This window comes from Columba livia, chromosome 8 (assembly GCF_036013475.1).
Source record: "Columba livia isolate bColLiv1 breed racing homer chromosome 8, bColLiv1.pat.W.v2, whole genome shotgun sequence".
NCBI classification, from domain to species: Eukaryota; Metazoa; Chordata; class Aves; order Columbiformes; family Columbidae; genus Columba; species Columba livia.
The window spans coordinates 30,444,413-30,465,010 of NC_088609.1; the positions used below are offsets into that span (position 1 = coordinate 30,444,413).

At 46.7% G+C, this 20,598-nt stretch overlaps 2 protein-coding genes across 2 annotated transcripts; both read left to right on the top strand.

Moving 5' to 3' along the window:
* Window positions 1–9,461: 9,461 nt before the first annotated feature.
* On the top strand, window positions 9,462–17,385 carry LOC135580054 (ral guanine nucleotide dissociation stimulator-like 1). The gene is made up of 14 exons (XM_065071353.1): window positions 9,462–9,996; window positions 10,579–10,689; window positions 11,758–11,966; window positions 12,648–12,725; window positions 13,169–13,353; window positions 13,636–13,760; window positions 14,396–14,611; window positions 14,841–14,944; window positions 15,095–15,179; window positions 15,573–15,659; window positions 15,960–15,992; window positions 16,468–16,589; window positions 16,825–16,914; window positions 17,196–17,385. Exons 1-14 carry the CDS (start codon window positions 9,796–9,798, stop codon window positions 17,383–17,385), a joined length of 1,836 nt encoding a protein of 611 aa, XP_064927425.1. The 5' UTR covers window positions 9,462–9,795.
* LOC135580139 (ral guanine nucleotide dissociation stimulator-like 1) lies at window positions 16,109–20,284 on the top strand. Its single transcript, XM_065072752.1, has 3 exons — window positions 16,109–16,914; window positions 17,196–17,933; window positions 18,610–20,284. The coding sequence occupies exons 2-3, from the start codon at window positions 17,736–17,738 to the stop codon at window positions 18,775–18,777; spliced, it is 366 nt and encodes a 121-aa protein (XP_064928824.1). The 5' UTR covers window positions 16,109–16,914; window positions 17,196–17,735; the 3' UTR covers window positions 18,778–20,284.
* Window positions 20,285–20,598: the final 314 nt, after the last annotated feature.

A 20,598-nucleotide genomic window follows, 5' to 3' on the forward strand; every position in this document is an offset into this window, starting at 1 on the left:
CAGGAAAGGGGAACAGAGCAGGACAGCGCAGAAGGGTTTGCACGGGCTCCTGCCTTTCCAAAACACCGTGAGTTCTGAGCAGGGAGAGCCCGGACAACACCAGCCCAGGAGCTGAAAGCGCAGAGCGTTGGCACACGTGGGGTCACCTGCTGCACTGACGGGTGTTTAAGGTCACCCTGGGAAGCAGCCTCATGTTTCCACTCAGATGCGCAATTGCTCTGACCATAGAAAGAGGGAAAAAAAGAGCACAAACACTGAAAAATGAGCCAGTGCGTTTAACCACAATTCACATTTCTGGGGAAGGAACCCCCCTCTGTGCGGGAAGAACACGTTCTTGATTTCAGTTGCCTATTCTTTAAAACCTTTAGTAGAATAGTGAACCCCTGGTTTCCCAGCGCTGAAATAAAAGCACCACATATAACTATGTCCGTGGTTATGTGTTTCGTTTGCTAACATTCTTGGCGACCACGCAGGGACCTCGTGGGCACCGCTGAGTGGATCGCGTCTCGATCCTGCTCCGGCTAGCACCCCGGTATTCTTGGGGTGCGCATCGGACGCGACCGACCCTCGGCTGCTCTCGACGGACCTGTGATTGGTAAGAAGGTGCTTTTATTATTTGGGTCCTGGGTTTTAGGTAGCTAATATTTGGTTTGGTTTGGTAGCCTGCCGGTCAGACGCGGCGAAAGCCACGCTGGGTTGGGCAGGGAGCTCCCGAGGTACAGCCGAGGTGCCGTCCGTCAGACAGAGGGAAACCTCTGCAGGGTCGGCATTTGGTCTGGTTTGTGTATTCGTTTGGTTTGGTTTGTGTATTTGTTTTGGTTTGGTTTGTGTATTCGTTTGGTTTGGTTTTGTTATAGTCAAATATGACTCCGGAAAGTGAGAATAACTTCTATTAAAGCCAAATGATCAGAGCAGCGCCGGGCGGCCGGGCAGTCGCTGCTCCACCCGAGGCACGGGAACTGGTTACAGAAGAAACAGTGTTTATATACGTCTGTAAGTACACACCCCGATCTTCTTCCTGATTGGTTAGCTGGGTTGCTATGCTGTCCTCGCACAGCAAAGCACATCCCCCTCCCCATGAGCACACCACATCTTTCCCGCCAAAACTTGCAACATTTTCGCGCCAAAACTCGCAACAACAGAATGTGAGGAACTATGGCGGTTTAACAGCTACATAACTCAGCAAATCGTTAACCACTAACATACTCCCGGTTTGATTAGCAAATTTACTTTAGTTATGCAATTTATAACAGTTTGGTTTGTGTAATAAAGAATTCTAAGTGTTAGAGATGTTTGTTCATTAACACTTGTTAATAGGAAACGCTCAGGGGTTATTGTGCAACATGGGAAGCCCCTGCCCTTTGTTCTGCAATTGCCTTCAATGTTGGGTCCTCTAAAGGTGGGAGGGGGCAGGGGTGGGTGAGAAGAGAGGAGATGAACTGCCTGACAACAGAGGACACGTCCGCAGAAAGAACGAGTGACCTGGCACTCTGAGCAACGAACCCGGGACCCTGGAAAAAGGCGGGAAGAAGTTTTTCCGGTGCGCCATTGGAGAAGCCGAGCTCATGGCCGCCCAGCGCTGTCTTTGCTTATTGCGTTGAAATCCACGGGAATACATTTGTGTTATTCAAGTTAATTTCGAGTCAAAATTTATTACAATTTGGTGCCGTGACTCGGATGAAGGATATTCGGTGGCAACCCCTCTAAGGGAGGCGCCCCGCTTCTTTTTTTAAGCGGCCCTTGTGGGACTCTTGTCACCGGATCCTTCACCGACGAACATTCTAAATTGCGATAAGCAAAGTAAATGCCGGCAGCCCCTTAAACTTTGTGCACGAAGACCCGAGTGAAGACGCAGGACGCGTGAGTGTAGGCCGGTTCTCCACTGGGTTGGGGCTGGGATTCCTGAGATACAGCGGAGGGGATCTCAGAAGATGGGACAGAGGAAAAGCAGGCATTCTGTTCCCATGGGAGGGCAACCGCAGGAAAGGCTTCCCCAATTCCTCCAGATAGTCCGTTAGGATTAATGATTAGGTATTGGGATGATTACCCCTCTAGGCGGGGTGAAAGCAAAACGAAAATGATACATTATTGTATGGAAGTTTGGGGTGGTAAAGAGATCCGTAGAGACCACCTATATTGGCCAGTTTTCGGATCATTTGAGGACTGGATCTGTCAGGCTTTAAACATTTATGTTAATTCAGAGGAGCCTTTTAGTTCAGAAGAAAGCGAATATGCATTATTATGGATAAGATCAGAGACTAGGGTTAATCTACACCCGTTAAAAGAAAAGGGGGGTGATAAACATGGCCGCCAGAGAAATAAGCGGCATGAGGAAGAGATCCCGATGACACCCCCACCTTATGTACCACCACCGCCACCCCGGTACCAGTTCCTAGCCCAGTCCCAGCCCACCCCCTTCGGCACCGAACCCAGAGGGTTCGGATGACAACCAGTCCACGGGGCCTGTCACGCGTAGCAAGACTGGACAACAGCAACAGCAAACACCAGGGCAGCTATATCCGCTGCGAGAGATCGCCATGGGAGGGCCTCAGGCGGGAATGGGATATGTGGCGGTACCTCTTAATTCCGGGGATGTTCGAGATTTTAAAAAGGAAATGGGGAGTTTGCTAGAAGACCCGTTGGGAGTAGCGGAGCGGGTTGAGCAATTTTTGGGGCCCAATGTATCCACGTGGGACGAGCTGCAGTCGATAATAGGAATATTGTTCACTGCAGAAGAGAGGGGAATGATCCGTAGGGCCGGTATGCGGATTTGGGATGAACAGCATCAGCAAGGTCCTGCAGCCGACACTAAATGGCCGCTGCAAAGACCTGACTGCAACAATCAGGATCCATTACATAGGGGCCATATGCAAGACCTACGGACTATATTAGTCCCAGGCATTAGAGAGTCTGTTCCAAGGGGTCAGAACATTGGCAAGGTATTTAGTGAACACCAAAAGAAAGATGAAACACCTACAGAGTGGTTGGAACGGCTCAGGAAAAACTTACCAGCTGCATTACTAGTAGAAGAAGCACAGAAAATAACATTTGGAGGAGAATTGCATGTTTTGACACCACATAATATACGAGGGGTTTTGCAACAAAAATCTGATAAGTGGATAACAGATTCTAGGTTGTTAAAATACGGAAGTATTTTAATTGAATCCCCTAAATTAACCCTAGAAATTACTTCCTTGCAGAACCCCACATAGTTATTATATGGGGAATCTAGCGAACAATTAGCACGTGATTGTTTGCAAACAATGGAAGAGCAAACAAAAATAAGACCTGACTTAGAAGAAGAGGAATTGTCAGAAGGAGAAAAATTGTTTGTAGATGGCTCCTCTGGAGTCATTGAAGGGAAACGTAAATCAGGATATGGGGTAATAAACGGAAAAACTAATAAGGTCTTAGAATCAGGGCCATTAAATCCTGGGTGGTCAGCACAAGCCTGTGAGTTGTATGCCGTTTTAAGAGCCTTACAATGGATCGGCACGGGTAGTGGAACTATATGTACAGATTCGAAGTATGCATTTGGGGTAGTACATACATTTGGTAAAATTTGGGAAGAACGAGGGTTGATAAATTCCCAAGGGAAAAACTTAATACATCAGGAATTGGTCACACAAATCTTGCAAGAAATAAGAAAACCTAGAGCAATAGCAGTGGTTCATGTAAAGGGACACCAGAAAGGCCTGAATCCCATTATTAGGGGAAATGACCTTGCAGACGAAGAAGCAAAAAGGGCGGCCTTATTAAATGTTAATTTTAATTGATTTAATTAATTAATTAATAAATAATAATTAATAACTCTTAATTCTGAGTTAGCTGTATTGCAGCTGGTGTTGTTCTGTGGATTGACTGATTTGGATCGAAAACTAATGCAAGGGATTGATGCTTAATATGCTGTTTATTGACACCTGTAAGAAATTACCAAAGGTAGGAGCTGAGGGACGTAACTATTGCTCAGCTAACTGCAATTGCATATAAAGTTTATAGTGGCAGGAATTAAATGAAGGGGCCAGAGGAGCCCAAGCCTGTGCCCGGCAGCTCCCCCTGGATCAGCTGCGGCGGGAAGAGCAGAACTAAATACGGTTATTAAAGGAGGGTGAGTCCAATTACAACACCCCTATGTTGCCTGTCCGCAAGCCAGATGGGTCATGTTGGGTGGTTCAGGACTTAGGAGCTACAAACAAAATAGCTGAGGACCTCTGCCCAGTGGTAGCAGACCCATACACCCTTCTGAGAGTATTAACACCTCATTTGACTTGGTTTATCGTTTCAGATTTAAAAGATGCTTTCTTTTGCCTCCCTCTCCATGAAGCCAGCCAGACAATACGTGCATTTGAGTGAGAGAACCCTAAAAATTAATGTAAAACCCAGCTCCCATGGACGGTGTTGCCACAAAGATTCACAAATAGCCTGACAATATTTGGAAATCAGCTTGCTAAAGGTTTTGAATCCTGGGAAGCCCCGTCTGATGAGGGACAGATGCTACAATATGTGGATGACATTTTAAACGCTACTAGAACCAAGGAGACGTGCGTGACCTGGACCCCATGGACCAGAAACAGCTGCAATGGAATAAGGAAGCCACACGAGCCTTTGAAGAACTTAAAAGGGCTTCGATGTCAGCGCCTGCTGCCATTTCTCCTATTCTTTCTCGAGAAGCAGGGAATAGCCTTGGGTGTATTGGCACAGGATCTTGGCCCATGTCGACGAGCAGTGGCCTGTTTCTCCGAACAGTTAGACCCAACTGCAAAGGGGTGGCCTGGATGCCTGCGGGCAGTTGCTGCAGTGGTACTGAATATACAGGAGGTCCAGAGATTCGCCATGCGTCAGAAAATGACTGTGCTAGTATCGCACACAGTGTCTAACAAGACGGTGTAGAAATTATCGTCACTAACATTGTCAACCCGGCTTCTTTCCTCAGCGGTAACTTTGGAGAACCAGTTCATCGTGACTGCCTGTAGACCATCGAAGCAACATCATCCAATGGACCAGATCTAAAAGACATTCTATTGAAAACTCTGAAAGCAGAAGCAGCTAACCGTGAGGGTTGTGCATGTGCACAGAGCAATTTGGAGAGAAAAGGGACTTTTGAACTGTCAAGAAAAATATATCAAACGTGTGGAGGAAATATCGAAACTACCAGAAGCAGCTCAAGTTCCTAAGAAAATGGCAACCATGGCTATTAAGGCCACAAGCATTCCCTACCAGGACAGCAGAAGTTCAGGAGGTGACTAGAACAGTGATACGTGAAATAACACCAAGGTTTGGAGTTCCAGCTGTTCTATCCTCTGATAGAGGGCCACATTTTATTTATGTGTATGTGAAGTCTTTTGCAGAGAACTTTGGAACCACAACAGAAAGGTCCGTTTCAAGACCTCCTGATATCCTTCACTGCTACCAATATTAGAGAACAGCATGCCTGGGTTCATCATTCCAGAGTGAAGAAAGCCTGTGAAACACCACGGAGGGTCACCCGGGTGCAACCTGGGAAACTATATTTTTCACAATCACCTTTTAGTCTTTATAGGTGAGCAGCCTGGGTGGTGCTCATGGCATTGGGAAGAAGAAACCCCAGAGAACAAAACAAGTAGAATTTTTGGTAGATATGGGGGAACACTAATTAAAACCTGGAAAGAAGAAACTCCAACCCCAGGATGGGAGGGGCCTTTTCTTGTTCTGTTAACTGCAGAAACAGCTGTTGGGAGTGCAGAGAAAGGATGGACACACGTCTCTGGAGTTAAAGGACCCCTGGAGGAAGAAAGAACCTGGAAAGTAACGCAAGAACTGGGGGAATTGAAATTGAAATTGACACAGGATCGGTGATGTAACTACTATTAGTAGTATTAATGTGAATGACCAGTATAAATGAAAATGAGAATGGTTTAATAGTTAAAGGTGTTGAACCGAGTTGCAGATGTAATTATCTTTATATTCGATGTTTATGTTGTAAATGGACTGTGGTATAAGCATATCCACAAAGGGAACTTACCGACAGGACTGTGTAATACACGTCTAAGAATAGAAGATAAGGAAACCAGCGCTCAGTGGAGGATTCTGGTCGCCACTGGAAGAACAGAAGAGAATAGCGAAGAATGGTGGGAGGTATTTACTGAAGGGGTGAATGGGAATTCAGAGAGTCCACCAGTGGTGAGAAGAACAGAGTGCAGAAAGAGAAATCCAGTTCCGTGTTGCTCCTGTTGTTCCTGGGAAGCGAAGGCCAAGAGCTGGGATACGATCAAAAGTGTCCACGCTATCGGCAGAAATAGGAACGGCGGGGACACGGCCCGTGCTGCCGGGAAGATGAGGAACTCGGCTGCCGGCTGCAGCCTGGTCGGCCAGAGAGGCAGAGGGTGCCGAAACCTGGACCTGATCCTCTTGCTAGGGGCGGTGACTTATTGTTCCCACCTTAGCCTGGCCAGTCCCTGTACCAAGTGCTACGAGCCTGTGAGAATAGGGAGACTAACCCAATGTGTTCTAAACTATCACGCTCATATTAATTCTGGAGGTTATGGTAGAACGGAATTGGAGAAGTGTGAAATCCAAGGGCAGAAATTAACCAAGGGTAGCAAGTAACCCAGGGAAAGGTGGACTCGGTGTGGGCTCTGTCTCCTGCCCTGGGGGAGCACAGAGTGTCTGTTTTACACAAGCTCGTATGGGGGGCTGTTCAGATGGAGGGGAGGGCAAGGTCAGTATAAGGAGGAGCTAGTTAAGAGTGCCCTCAGGAATTAAAAAGAAAGCAAGAGCAACAGAAATTGGTACAGACAAGCAGTGATTCGTGTGAAGAAATAAGGCAAAAGGACAAGGGATTACAATTACCAACAGTAGGGAAAAACCTATTTATAGATCTTATGGAAAAGATAGCCCGGGAATTAAATGTCACCTGGTGCTGGATATGTGGGGGGTTTCAAATGACTGAACACGTTGGACGAACCTCTTGTAAGTTCGTGTTGCTGGCAAATTCATCAAATACCTCTATTCCTCCCACTGGGTGGCCAGGTCCACCTCATGGATATTGGTCTCGAAATTGTAGCCCGGTGGAAGGAAATGGGGTTCAGGACAGTATGTGCATTTCTGGGTTTACTGTTCATGCCATGTATGATCCCGTGCTTTATTCGGTTAATGCATTCAGTAGTCCAAGCCGTGCAAATCTCAGCCATGCCTATAGATCCTGAAATGGCAACAAAAGGAACGGGGTATAAATTAATGATTGTAAAAGATAACACCAAACCGGACCTAGCTGCCGCTAGGCAGTGCTGGCTAACTTTGAAGCCAAAGCACGAATCAATGGGATAAAAAGAAAAAGGGGGAATAATTGAAATAAATAACTTAAGGTTTTTCTATGGATAAACAACGTTTAATCCAATTCCTTAACTGCATTCCCTAAACACGTGTTCACTAGAGCACAAGCAAAACAGCGCTGGGTGCGCGGGGGATTCGCTCCCCAACACGCACACCTTGAACAATGAGCAGTGTGCTGAAATACAGAAAGGTGTCACACAGATAAGGTGTCTCCTCAAGGCTGCAGCTGGTGCTGTGAAACTTCTTATCTCGGCATTCGATGGGGTTCTGTTTTTTCTTAATACCATTGGTCACATACAGCTCTAAACTAGATATTCATTATGTGGCTTAAAGTTCGTTAGTAGGCCCTTATTATGTGGTTGGTTAACCCTTAAAATGTGAGTTCCCTCTACCAATATAACTTCATAAACAAGTTTCGTAGCTATTTACACAGAACTTTAGCACCTTTTCCTTTTTCCAGGTTCAGAGCCCGTGCCTCATTTGGTTATATCTGTAAACATTGAACATCTCGGCACGAATCACAACTGCATTTCTCACAACCACAATTCTCATTTCTGGGGACGGAACCCCCCTTTGCGCGGGAAGAACGTGTTCTTGATTTCAGTTGCCTACTCTTTAAAACCTTTAGTAGAACAGTGAATAGATTGAACCGCAAAGTGAAAACATCACTGTAAATGACAAGAACTTCGTTTTTCCTTTCCCAGTTATGCTTGGACTTTGCAGTTTTGCGTTATCTGTGTTATCCTGTTGGGTGTTTCTTCCTAAGGAGAACATTACACAGCTTTGCGAGGTTCCTCCTCACGGAAGGCAGCAGCCCCAGACAAACCTCTATATATACACACACACATATATATCTCTGTGTGTCTGAACCCTCTGCTGTTCAGGCGCTTTGTCCGGCTGAGCAAGGGCTTGGGCTGCGGGCGGGCTGAGGGCGGGGCAAGGGGGCGCGCGCGGGAGCGGCGGCGAGCTGCGATTGGGCGGCTGCGGGCGGCACGTGCTGCCGCGAGGCCGCGTCCGGTCGCCGCGGTGCCGCCGGAGCCGTTGCCGCCGTTGCCGTCGGGGCGAGCGGTCGGTGCGAGAGAGAGAGAGCGGGAGTGCGGGGCTGGCGGAGCCGGCAGCAGCCCTGCCTGCGGACGCGGACACGGCGCCATGTGCGGGATCAGCTGCGGGCCCTGCTGCGGACGGGTAGGAGCGAGCCGGGCCCCGCCGCCCGCCCTCCCCCGGGGCTGCGGGGGACACGGGGCCGGGGGGTGGCAGCTCCGAGTGCCGAGAGAAGGGTGTTGGTGACTGCTGCCGAGGGACAAGTGAGGGGACGGGAGGAAACGGCACCAGCTGTGCCGGGGCAGGCTCGGGTTGGCTGTTGGGAACAATTCCTCACAGAAATGGGAAGGAGTGCGGTCTGGATGATCAGGTAGTGAGGTGGAGTGTGAACTGGCTGAAGGGAAGAAGCCAGAGAGTCACGGTCAATGGGGCAGAGTCCAGTTGAGGCCTGTACCCAGTGCAGTGCCTCAGGGGTCAGTGCTGGGGCCTGTATCATTCAATATATTCATCAATTATTTGGCCGAGGGGATAGAGGGACTGTCAGCAAGTTTGCTGGTGACACCAAGCTGGGAGGAGTGGTGACACTGGAAGCTGTGCTGCCATCAGAGACCTGGACAGGCTGGAGAGTTGGGCAGGGAGAAATTTAATGAAATATAACAAGGGCAAGTGTAGAGTCTTGAATCTGGGTAAGAACAACCCCAGGTTCCAGTATAAGTTGGGGAATGACCTATTAGAGAGCAGTGTAGGGGAAAGGGACCTGGGGGTCCTGGGGACAGCAGGGTGACCATGAGCCAGCACTGGGCTCTTGTGGCCAGGAAGGCCAATGGTACCTGGGGTGGGTTAGAAGGAGTTCCAGAAAGACAGGAAACTGCTGGGTTTAAAAGGCACATAGATGAGGTTCTGAGGGACACGGGGCAGTGCCAGGGGTGGGTTAACAGTTGCACTAGATAATCTCTTCCAACCAAAATGATTCTATGATCCTGTCGTACAATCTGTCTTTTGCATTGTAATAGTGCCTAAAGTTCAGGGTTCATGTGATCTTGTCCTGGTACTTTTGCAAGGACATTAAAAGTAAATGTGTTGCTATCTGCAATTCAAAACTGCCTTTCCGTTGTTTTCTAACAGGCTCAGAGCTTCCCCTTTCGGACCCTGTGTGTTTGGAGATGTTGGAGAAGACCAAGGAGGAGGACACCCAGGAGGAAGAGACATGAGGAAGATGTGGAGTCTCTGCACAGCCTTGAGGAGACTGTGCCCAAGGCAACCAAGGAAGATGTGGAGACTACAGAGCACGTTGAGGAGACTCCAGAGCGCATTGAGGAGACTCTAAACAACACAAGACAGAAAGATGTGGAGACTCCAGAGCACGTTGACGAGACTACGAGCAAGATAAGAGAGGAAGACGCTGAGACTCAAGAGCGCATTGAGAACACTCCAAGCAAGATAATGGAGGAAGAGATGGAGACACCAGAGCACATTGAGAACAGCCTAAGCAATATAATAGAGGAAGACACCAAGACTACAGAGTGCATAGAGGAGACTCCAGACAAGCCAGCTGAAGAAGACATGGAGACTTCACAGAGCCTGGAAGACAATGTGAGGAACCAAGCCGGGGAAGATGTGGAGGTTCCACAGAGCGTTCAAGAGGCAAGTCACTGGTGTACAGACCGTTGTATCTGACTAGGGGATATTTTACAGATAAAGGACGTAAAAACCAGGATTTTGTTGCACTGCATTCAAATCCTTTCTAATTGAGTTGTTGCTGTGCTTAAGAGTGTGGTAGTTAGTAAAGCCATGAAACTTTAAATATTCAATTGGTATGTATGATGAAAAAATATTATGTGGTTGCAGGGGGACCAGTATATGTATTTCTAAAGTTAGTTTTTACGTCTATTCTCAATTCTCTAGTGCTTTGCTCCTCAATATGTATCAGCATGTTAATACAGCGGCTGTTAGTGCTGGGGTTCAGGAGATCTGCACTCTCTGGTTTAATTCTTACCTCTTTCATTGGCTTGTGCAGTAATTTGTGCACTCAGCTCCTCTCTGCTTTCAGTTAAAAGTCCAAAAATCCCCAGGTAACTAAAGGCAGCTAAAACATGGCAACTTAAGTGAGTGTTGTTGAGGTGTTGTGAGATCCCGGTGTTGGCATGCTGGTGTCTGCAGCCTGCGCTTGTGCAGGGACCGTGTTCCTTTCTCTCTGACCTGTTTCTCTTTGCCCTTTCCTGGCAGAGCACAACTGAGGATGGAGCTGAAGACGCACAAGAAGGCGCTGTTGACTGTGACACCCTGAGAAGAGCGCAGATCCAGCAGACTGAGGGTGAAGGAGCAAGATGGCTCGGGGTAAGTGAAGCTGGCGTGGTGGCCAAGTCCCCAGCTGATTAAAGTGTCCTCACTTCATTGCAATCAGTGCAGCTGTGGCAGTTTGAGCCAGAGGGTCAGGAGGTGGGTAGAACTTTCATGTTATGTTGCAATGTTTCTACATTTTCTTCAGGATCAAAGGCAATAATATAAGAACTTGCTTTGGTGTAGTGTCCAGGTTGGTAGTATAAAGACTTTGAGCGGCAGATTTCCCACCTCTGCCTCCTGTTTTCACCAGGAGAAATATTAGAAAGTATTTTTGACCTGCGGTACATTTCCCAGCTGATGGTTTTGTGCAGGAGGTGGGGAGCATTTTGAGCATGTCTGCGTCCCACAAAGGCACTTCAGAAAAGCAGAATTTTCTCCCGTTCCAGGGGTGTTGTTCCTCGTACGTAGAAGGAGCTTCCAGGTCTTGGTCATATTCTCAAGGGAAGAGTTCTTAGTGGTGCTGCATTTGTAGAGAGATTTGGAGGCTTTTCAGCTGAAAAGCGTTGGCTGGTAAATTATTGGATGTGTCTGAGAGAAATGCAGCTCTAACTGAAAATATCATAGAACCTGTGTTGAAAGGAATACAACAGTTTTTGTTTGAGTGAGTTGGGCTTCATTACCAATTCCTTTAAGTACTGAGAAGCTTGAAATCTTGCTTAGTAACTTCTTGTAGAGGCACCAGTAGGTGAAGGAACTGAGATCTTTCATGCTTCAGGAAGTCTAATAAACCTTTCTGAAACTTCTTGATGCTAAGAAAGCATCCGGGGTTTTTGAATGCTTGGCCCTGTTATGAGAGGATGGTCAGTTTAAAAGCCGTCCGTGAGATTACAGCTTAAGCCCTGGAAACACTTGCCTGTTTAAATAAGAAATGTCTTTATTGTCCTCCAGTATTTGCTACAGCATTTGGTACTTGGAGAGCCAAAACTGACAAAATTGTTTGGTAACTAGAGATGGACTGTTCCTGTGAAAAGGTGGAATGGAATCTGTGTTTCATTGTGCAAGCTGTGTCGGGGCTCTGGCTTCTGTCTGATTATGTGCTTTGTCTTTGTTTCCACTTTGTAGGCTGAAGGAGACCAGTTACCTGCAGAACACGCTGTCAGCCTGGACGAGACGTACAAAAGCAGGGCCCTGAAAGCTGCAACTTTGGAAAAGCTGGTGGAGACGCTTCCAATGGCGTTTGCGGATAATGACTTTACATACATCAACACCTTCCTCTCAACTTACAGGGCCTTTGCTTCCACCAGCACAGTCCTGGAGCTGCTCCTGGACAGGTAAGAGCCGGGACAGAACGGAAACTGAGCCATCATTTATTCTACATGGCAGGGGGATGTTGACAGGAATTTCGTCCCCTACTTTTAGTGGACATGGAGTTAATAACCTGTTGGGCAGAGGTCAAGAATCCTGCCAAATTCAGGATTTCAGCATAAACAGACCATGTGCAAATGCACGCTGCCCACACCCCAGCTCTCATTAAAGCTGAAGCGCCAGGCGGGGAAAGCGTGCGTGGTCTGACCGGTAGGGAACCAAAATGTTCTCACTCAGATGCACCATGAACTCCTCGTCACCCGTACGTAAGGAGGTGCAAGGTGTGGTTTGACAGGAGCTGTTCCAGCTGCCGCCAGGGCTCTCCCCGCAGGTCTCTGGAGGCTCAGTGTCCCCAGCTGAGCTCCCTATGGCTGTGGCTGCGCCGCTCCTGTCAGAGGGACCACGGGTCTGCCTGGTTTAGGCTGGGTTTGCTTTGCAGTGCACGGGGACATGTGCAAACCCTTCATCTCTCCTCAGCTTCCCCGGCCACGCTGGAATTGTCCAGCATGAAGCCCTTGTCTTCATGCCAGTTGTATATGAATATGCCAATATGTGTATGTTTATGCCAGTTGTATATGGATTACGCTATTTGGGATTTTGCTTTTGCTCAGTAGAGGTTCCTCTAAACAGCCATCTCATTTTTCCAGATACGGAAACCTGGAGATCTCGGGCTCTGAAGAGCGTGGAAGCCAGAATTCCCCCGGATCCAGCACAGTGCTCAGGACGTAAGTTTGGTTTTGCAGCGCCCAGCGAGCCCCAGTCAGGGTTCGGTGCTGGAGCGGGACGTGGGCAGCACAGCTGTTGTTTCCTTTGACAATTCACAGCCTGTTTGCTTCAAGGAGCTTGTGTAAAGGCCGAGTATCAGCTGTCTCATAGCACATCCAGTAACAGAAGCCAGAGAAAATCTTTAATTATTTTGAATGATTGTGCTGGTTTCTCAAGGTGTAATTGAGGAACCAGCCTTTAGTTTCCTATGAAGTATTATCTTAATAATATTTCTTGCATAAAACGAACAAATTAAATTCTCTGCTCACAGAAGTGTCCATGCTGCCTTCACGTGGGGGATGAATGTCTCAGTGTTCCTGTTGTTGTATTAGGTACAGATCCATGCCATTGCATCAATACCTGCTGCATACAGCCCATGTGCTCTCTCTGAATTTGCTCACAGTGCGATCGCATCGATTTTACAAGCCTGGCTCGACCAATGTGCCGAGGATTTCCAAGAGCCGCCCGACTACGTGTGTCTGCTGAAGGTGCTGAGTTACCTGAAGAAGAACATGCCCGGCTCTGACCCGGAGAAGAGGGCGCAGAACCTCCTGGAGCAGTTCCAGAAAGAAGAACTGGAGAATGATGGTAAAGTACCTTTCTCTGCTGTCTGGGTGTTCTCCCAGCGTCAAGCCTGACACGTCCCCTTATCCAGGGCACAAAGCTTCCTGTGCCGTGAGCCGAAAAGTCTCTTTGCCACTTTAGTCTTCCAGTCCTCTTTCTCACTAAAATGTGCAGCACAGTGAGGCCGTTACACCAGGCAGGTCCCTTTGCATGTTCTGCTATTAGATGTAGCGATTTTTCAAATATCTGCTTTGATTAATTGTTTTCTGTATAAATTCACTGACTCGTGTTTCCCACGCTGGCCAGACGCGTTCCACAGCCTTTCTCCCTGCAACCTGGATGAGGAAGAGGAACTGGAGATCAGCGGTGCACAGGAATTCTCATTGTTCCAAGAAGAGCTGGTGGCAGAACAGCTGACGTACATGGACGCGGTATGTCGATCATACGTGTTACCTGAAATGCTCGGGGAAATAGTTCTGGCCTTCTAATTGTCTGTTTGTTTCTTAACTTATATCAATGTCTGGCGTTCCAGAACCGCTCTGTTGCTGGGACACAGAGCACAGCTCTGCTTGGTTATCCAAACTCGCTTCATTGATTGGGCTTTTCTTTCAGTTCTTCTGAAGGTGTTTGTCTTTTATTTACAGTGTGAATGTAGACTGTGTAGCCTCTTTTGCAAGTTTAATATTTGACTCCTGAGAAATAGCGTATTTTGACTGTATTTTAGGCTACCTCACCTGAAGGTGTAGAAGTACTTTTAACTGGTGCTCTGATTTGGTTTATTTGTAGCAATCTTTTTCAAAAATATCATTATATGGAATCTTTTCCCGTTGATAATGTAAGTGATAGAAAGGTGTCTCTTATTTTGCCAGGACTGTTTAGCTGACAGTTCTTTTAGGGCATCAGGCCTAAAGAGTTATAGCCAAGTGTATATTTTAAACTAAGAGAAAACCAATATTTCCCTTTTAATACCATATTAGCTTCAGATGCAGTTTGCACTGTAAACATGCATGTCTTGCTGTGGGCAATAGCGATCCAGGCTGACTTGGACACCTCTGTTTCCCTCTAGACACTCTTCAAGAACGTTGTGCCCCACCACTGCCTGGGCTGCATCTGGTCCCGCAGGGACAAGCAAGAGAACAAACACCTGGCACAGAGCATCAGAGCCACCATCTCGCAGTTCAACGCCGTCACCAACTGCGTGGTCAGCACCGTCCTGGACAGCAGAGAATTAAAGACACGGCAACGAGCGAAGACCTTGGAGAAGTGGATCCGTATCGCACGTGTAAAGCGTTTATTGACGACTGTTTAACGTTCCTTGTGCGGGTGCCGTGGAGCTGGGAGGGGGCAGGGGGGTTGTTGGGGAGTGATATTTTGGATGCTCAGTATTTTTGGAGCTGCCCGCTTAGCAGGGAGAATGTGCAGCGAGCAGGACACGGGGCAGACAGAAGAGCACTGACTGTTGGTGGTGCTGACGTTTAACGCTCCTGTGTTTCTAACCGCTCCTTTCACAGCAATGTAGGATCCTGAACAACTTTTCGTCTTTGAAGGCCATTGTTTCCGCACTGCAGTCCACCTCCGTTTATCGCCTGAAGAAGACCTGGGCCTGCGTTCCAAAGTAAGGCTGTGCAGTGTGTCACTGGATGTGTTTTGGTGCTTTTATCTTTTATGTGCCCAACCGTTAACGATTCATGAGAAAAAAATCGTACCCTGATCTGATTTAGAGTGCTTACAAACAGCTTAAATGATTTAACCTTTTCCTGTACAGGGACACAATGCTGATGTTCGAAGAGCTCTCAGAAATCTTCTCCGACTGTGACAACTTTGCGACGAGCAGGGAGCTGCTGATGAAGGTGGGAATGAGCTTGAGTCGCCAGGCTGATGATCTCACCCAAAGCCGAGCTCAGCCCTGTTCCTAACCAATGAACTCCCGTGTGCGGTGCTTTGGGGAAGACGGGTCTGTAAATCCCGGCTTTTCTGCTGGGGCGAGAGGTGCCGCACAGCGAGATTTGACGCAGATGAGTTACGAATGAGCACTTGGGCTTTATACCGCTCTGTACAGACAGGAAACGCTGGCTAAGATCCTAAGGATGGTGTCATGAAAGCATCATTGACAAGAGCACTGTTTGGTGAAGCAGACGAGTTGTATTTTGTTTGCTAACACAGGAGTACTCTAGCATTCTAATTAGTATTATTCGTTATTATTTCTCAGTCAATTAATCCACCATTGCTCTGCCCGTTTGCAGGGAGTCACCCAAGGCACGGTACCTTACCTGGGTACCTTCCTCACAGACCTCGTCATGCTGGACACAGCCCTTCAGGACTATCTCGAAGTAATTTGGGGCAATTTTTGGAATCCTACATATCCTCCCTCCCTTCCAGACACTGTGTCTGGTCCTGTGTCTTCCCCTGGGTTCTAGTGCAGTTTTCAAAAATAGAGGAATCTATTTGAAAAATAGACTCAGGCACACGAATGCTGTGGTTTATCCTAGAGCTGGAAACAGGTCTTTGCAGAAGCCTTTGCTCAGGGCAGCTCTGGCCTTTCCCTTGGTGTCGCTACTTCATCCTGTTTGTGATTAACTCAGCCCAGCCTGTGCTCTTCTCCTCTGATCCCTTCTCTGTCCTTCCAACAGGGCGGCCTGATCAACTTTGAGAAGCGGCGAAGGGTGAGTGGAACGTTGACTGTTCTGTGGTCGTTAGTTGCTGACGCTCTCTGCTAGAGCGTTCTCTTGGCGAGGCCTGTTGTCTTTGTTCGGGCGTATCCAACAGCCGCTCACGTTACTGCAGATGGTGAGTGTGAGTGTGAGCGCACGACGTGCAGAGCCGGGGAGGATCAGGCTCTGCTGTCATCACAGGCACCTCTAGTTATGTCCCTCGCTTAGTGCCTGAGAACCAGCTCCGTACAGAGCGGGATTCCTCTCTCGGCGCCGCTCTGGCCACGCAGGGCTGAGCGGGAAGGCTGAGCTGCAGAGCTGCATTGTTGGAAACAGTGGTTCTGGACATAGTCACTTCTTCAACTGAAACCGACCTGCGGGTCAAACTCAGTCTGTCCTGGATCTGTTGCTGCGTGTGGGTAGGATATTAACGAGACCGGCTTTCTTTTTCTAATTGGAATTCCTATTTTATTATTTGTTTTCTTAGGAATTTGAAGTAATCGCACAAATTAAGCTCTTGCAGTCCTCATGTAACAGCTATTGCATGTCAGCAGATGAGAAATTCGTGCAGTGGTTTAGGAGGCAGCGGCATTTAAGTGATGAGGAGAGGTAGGGTCTCAGCCCAGCTGGCGAAGCAGCTTTTCTTGCCCCGCAGGCAGGTTCAGGTTCTCTCAGCCTTGAGCTCTGCGCTGCCAGGAGCTGCTCCCGGAGAGTGGAAATACACCCGCACAGAGCTGCGCTCCTCCTTGTGGGGATGCCACCCTCTGGGGCGTGGGAATGGCCCAGGGCTCCTCAAATATGGCCACTCTGAGATATTTAACTGATGGTGTTGCCTGTTCTGCAGTTTCCGGCTTTCACGCGAAATTGAAGGAGCTGCTGACAAGAGCGTCGCATCGGCCAAAGCTCAGAGGAGCGTGGTGAAGAGATTCAGCCTGTGAGTATAACGGTTTGGTGCCTGAATATGAACTGGAGTAAATCAAACACCAGCTGACAAACCTGGCTGGGGATCCAGAACACTGGATTTTAGTGCTGGATTATAAATTCAATTCACATTTGCAGCAGCAAAACAGAGTAAATAAGGATAGAGTCTAATTTGCTACACACACACAAACAATAGGCCACTCGAGACAGGAAAGCACAACAGCAGGTCAGCTTGTTGAAGCAAGTGCCAGCTTTGCTCAGCCCAGCTCTGCTGTGCTTTCTTTTCTCCCCTAGGCCGTTCCTGGGCTTGGGGGTGAGCGCCCACAGCACAGCCGTCAACGCGCAGCCCAAACCTGCTCCAGGTGGGAGCTCTGGGGACAGCACCGTCACCATCGTCCCTCCCACCGACACTGCCGAGGAGCCTCAGCACAAGGTAGGGCCTGGGCCCTGTGTTCAGCACAGACAGCCTGTGCGAGGCTGCTGACGCTGCCGGCGGCCCCAGGCGCTTGCCCAAGCCTGTGGGTCTTGACTAGAGCGTTGCTTGCGGTGGAATGGAGGGCCCTGAGCTCTGGGAAAGGCAGTTGTGGGGGGAAAGCTCATCTGCATCAGCCCAGCCTAATTCTGGGGCAGGCAGAGCAGCTGGGCTTTGACCTGCCAGGAACTGCCCAGGCCAGCCTTGTCTGGGCTGGGTTCCGTTCCCAGGGAGCTTTGTCCTACAGCCTCTGCTCTCTTGACCTGAACTGCCTTCACTGGGTTGCTGAAGCCCTTGTTGAGGCTGTTGTGCTCAAGAGTGTCATCTTTAGCTTTTGGATCTTTTCAATTAACTGGTAATCAATGTGTTTGATCTCGTGTCCCCCCTTGCTGCCATCTGGTGACAAATGCTCCAAGAAGTGCCCCGACTCCGTGACTCCCATTACAACAAAAGAAGTGCCGCCAGTCCTGCCAGTTTACAACCAACAGAACGGAGAGAGCTGCATCATCCGGACCAGCGTAGAGGAGGACAGAAGTGGCAACATCTACAGGAGCATCCTGGTGAGTGGTGGGAACAGCAAAACGCTGTTCTGTGGGTGATGTTTTCACCCCAGGTGCCTTGAATGGTGCTTTTAGTTTTGGAAACACCTATTCACTGATCAAACCTCCTTGACAAGGAAAATGACAGATGTTAAAAATCAAAACCTGTGGAGCAGGGGATGAATGAGAGGTTTGCAAAGAGCATCTCTCAAGGTTTCTGCTCTAGAAATTGAAGCTTGTCTTTGATCAACAATGCCAAGTGCAGCACTCTGAGCAAGTGCCGGCTTTGCTGCCCCTGCTCTTCTGCCAGCGCCGGCTGTTGTGTGTCCAGCTCAGCACTGGGGTGTGTGACTGTGGCACAAGGTGCCCCTTCCCCAGCAAACCCAGCTACAAGGCCCCGAATCTTTGCAGGACATCCAGAAAGTGTTTAGCACAGGAGACTGTGGATTAATGGATGTGAGCAAACAGCAGCTGGGGCAGCTATTGCTGTGGATTCGACGGCTGCTGAGAACAAGGTCTCACCTCTGCAAGTGGGTGCTCTGGAGAGCAGAGGCTGTGATTTGCTGCTGCATTTCTAGAGCAGCGTCTGTTGTCTTGCAGTAAATCAGCCACCAGGTGTCCCAAAGAGCATGTTTTAGTATCTGGCCGAATCTAGGACGCAGTTCCCAACCGAGTCCTTGCCACTCTCTGTCTGCAGCTGACTAACCAAGAGAAGGCTCCTGCTGTCATCCAGAGAGCCCTGGAGAAGCACAGCCTGCAGTGTGGCTCGGCCGAGGATTACGAGCTGGTACAGATCATCTCCGAGGACAAAGGTGGGGAAGCAGAACTCTGCTGCTGCTGCTTGACCGGTGCTGCTGCATTTTGACGGCAAGAGTGACACGCGAAGCGACGTCAGGAACGCCACGGACACGTTGTCACAGCTGCCGGTGAGAATAAACCCCTGAGGCTGAGTGGTGCGCCAACTCACGCTGGCTCTGCTCCCTCTCTTGCAGAGCTGGCGATCCCACCCAAGGCGAACGTGTTCTACGCCATGAACACCCAGGCCAACTTCCATTTCATCCTGAGGAGAAAAGCTGCAGCACAGGAGGAGCCTGCGCCCCATGGATTTTAATGGTTGAGCCTTCTATAGGATTTACTGCTTATATTATAACTATGGAAACTTTTTTTCCCCAGGTTTAGTCGGGAGTTGATATATTTGAATATGTGACCTGTATATAATGTTTGAGCTTTGTATAATATTTAATATTTATATAACAAGTCTATTACCTTTTTTCCAGTTTTTGTCTGCAGTTCATGTATTGTAATACTTGATGTTTTTATCATATTTAATCTTTACATACTTGCATAGAAACATTCATTAGTATATAACCCTTTTTCCACTAATTTCTGCTTGGAGTTACTATATTTCAGTAGCTTAGCTTTACAGAATATTTGAGCTTTGTATAATATTTAATATCTATAGAATAAGTACAAAACCTTTTTTCCACTAATTTCTAATTGGAGTTAATATATTTAAATGTTGTATCTATACATAATATTTGAGCTTTATTTAATATTTTTATTTACTGTACTAATATTTATTTTTTTATATTTTTATTTAAGGTACTGATATTTAATATTTTTATTTAATATACTAATATTTAATATTTATTGACTATTTTTATTTAATGTACTAATATCTAATATTTATTTACTCTTTTTATTTAATGTACTAATATTTAATATTTATTTAATATGTACATAGACCTTATCCAATAATTCTTGTCTGGAGTTGATACATTATTTCATCTTTATATAATATTTGATCTTTGTAGAATATTTAATATTTATATGATAAATATATCAACTTTTTTCTACCAATTTTTGTCTGGAGTGAATATATTTTAATGTTTGGTCTGTATATAGTGTTTGAGCTTCATATAATACTTATATATACATATGAAATAAATAAGTTAATAGATATTAATAATTGAGCTTTATATAATACATCACCTTTATTTAATATTTATCTAATAAATACTTGAACTTTTTCCACCTCTTCTTATCTGGCGTTAAAATATTTTAGTATTTGATCCCTATGTAATATTTAATCTTTACACAGATGGAACATCTCTGTAATAAATACGGAACTTTTTTCCACTAATTCTTCTCTTGAGTTAATATAGTTTAAGATTTGAACTTTTATAGAATACAAAACCTTTATTTAATACATAATCTTTATTTATAGAATAAAGATGTGAGCTTCTCTTCCCACCAATTCTTGTCTGGAGTTAAAATATTTTAATATTTGATCCTTATGTAGTATTTAATCTTTAGCTAATATGTAATGTTTCTATAATAAATACGTAAAGTTTTTTCCACTCATTTTAGTCTGGAGTTAATATATATGAATGATTTTGCATTATACTTAGTCTTTATATAATAGTTACTATTTATATAATAAATGTGCAAACGTTTTAACACCAATTCTTGTCTGGAGTTAGTATATTTTAATGTTTGATCTCTAAATAATATTTGACCTTTATATGATATTTCGTCTTTATATTATATGTAATATTTCTTTAATAAATAGATTAGCTTTTGACCACTAATTTTTGTCTGGAGTTAATATATTTTAATGTTTGATTTTGTATTCTATTTAATCTTTATTTAATATTAAACATTTCTATAATAAATACTTGAACGT

Bases quoted from the DNA above. Each gene is read 5' to 3' on its own strand.
- LOC135580054 (XM_065071353.1), top strand. From the start codon at position 9,796: ATGGAGGAAGAGATGGAGACACCAGAGCACATTGAGAACAGCCTAAGC. The intron at 15,993-16,467 runs GTGAGTGGAACG...TTGTTTTCTTAG, and splicing joins ACTTTGAGAAGCGGCGAAGG to GAATTTGAAGTAATCGCACA. The intron at 16,590-16,824 runs GTAGGGTCTCAG...CCTGTTCTGCAG, and splicing joins CATTTAAGTGATGAGGAGAG to TTTCCGGCTTTCACGCGAAA.
- LOC135580139 (XM_065072752.1), top strand. From the start codon at position 17,736: ATGTGTTTGATCTCGTGTCCCCCCTTGCTGCCATCTGGTGACAAATGC. The intron at 17,934-18,609 runs GTGAGTGGTGGG...CTCTGTCTGCAG, and splicing joins ACATCTACAGGAGCATCCTG to CTGACTAACCAAGAGAAGGC.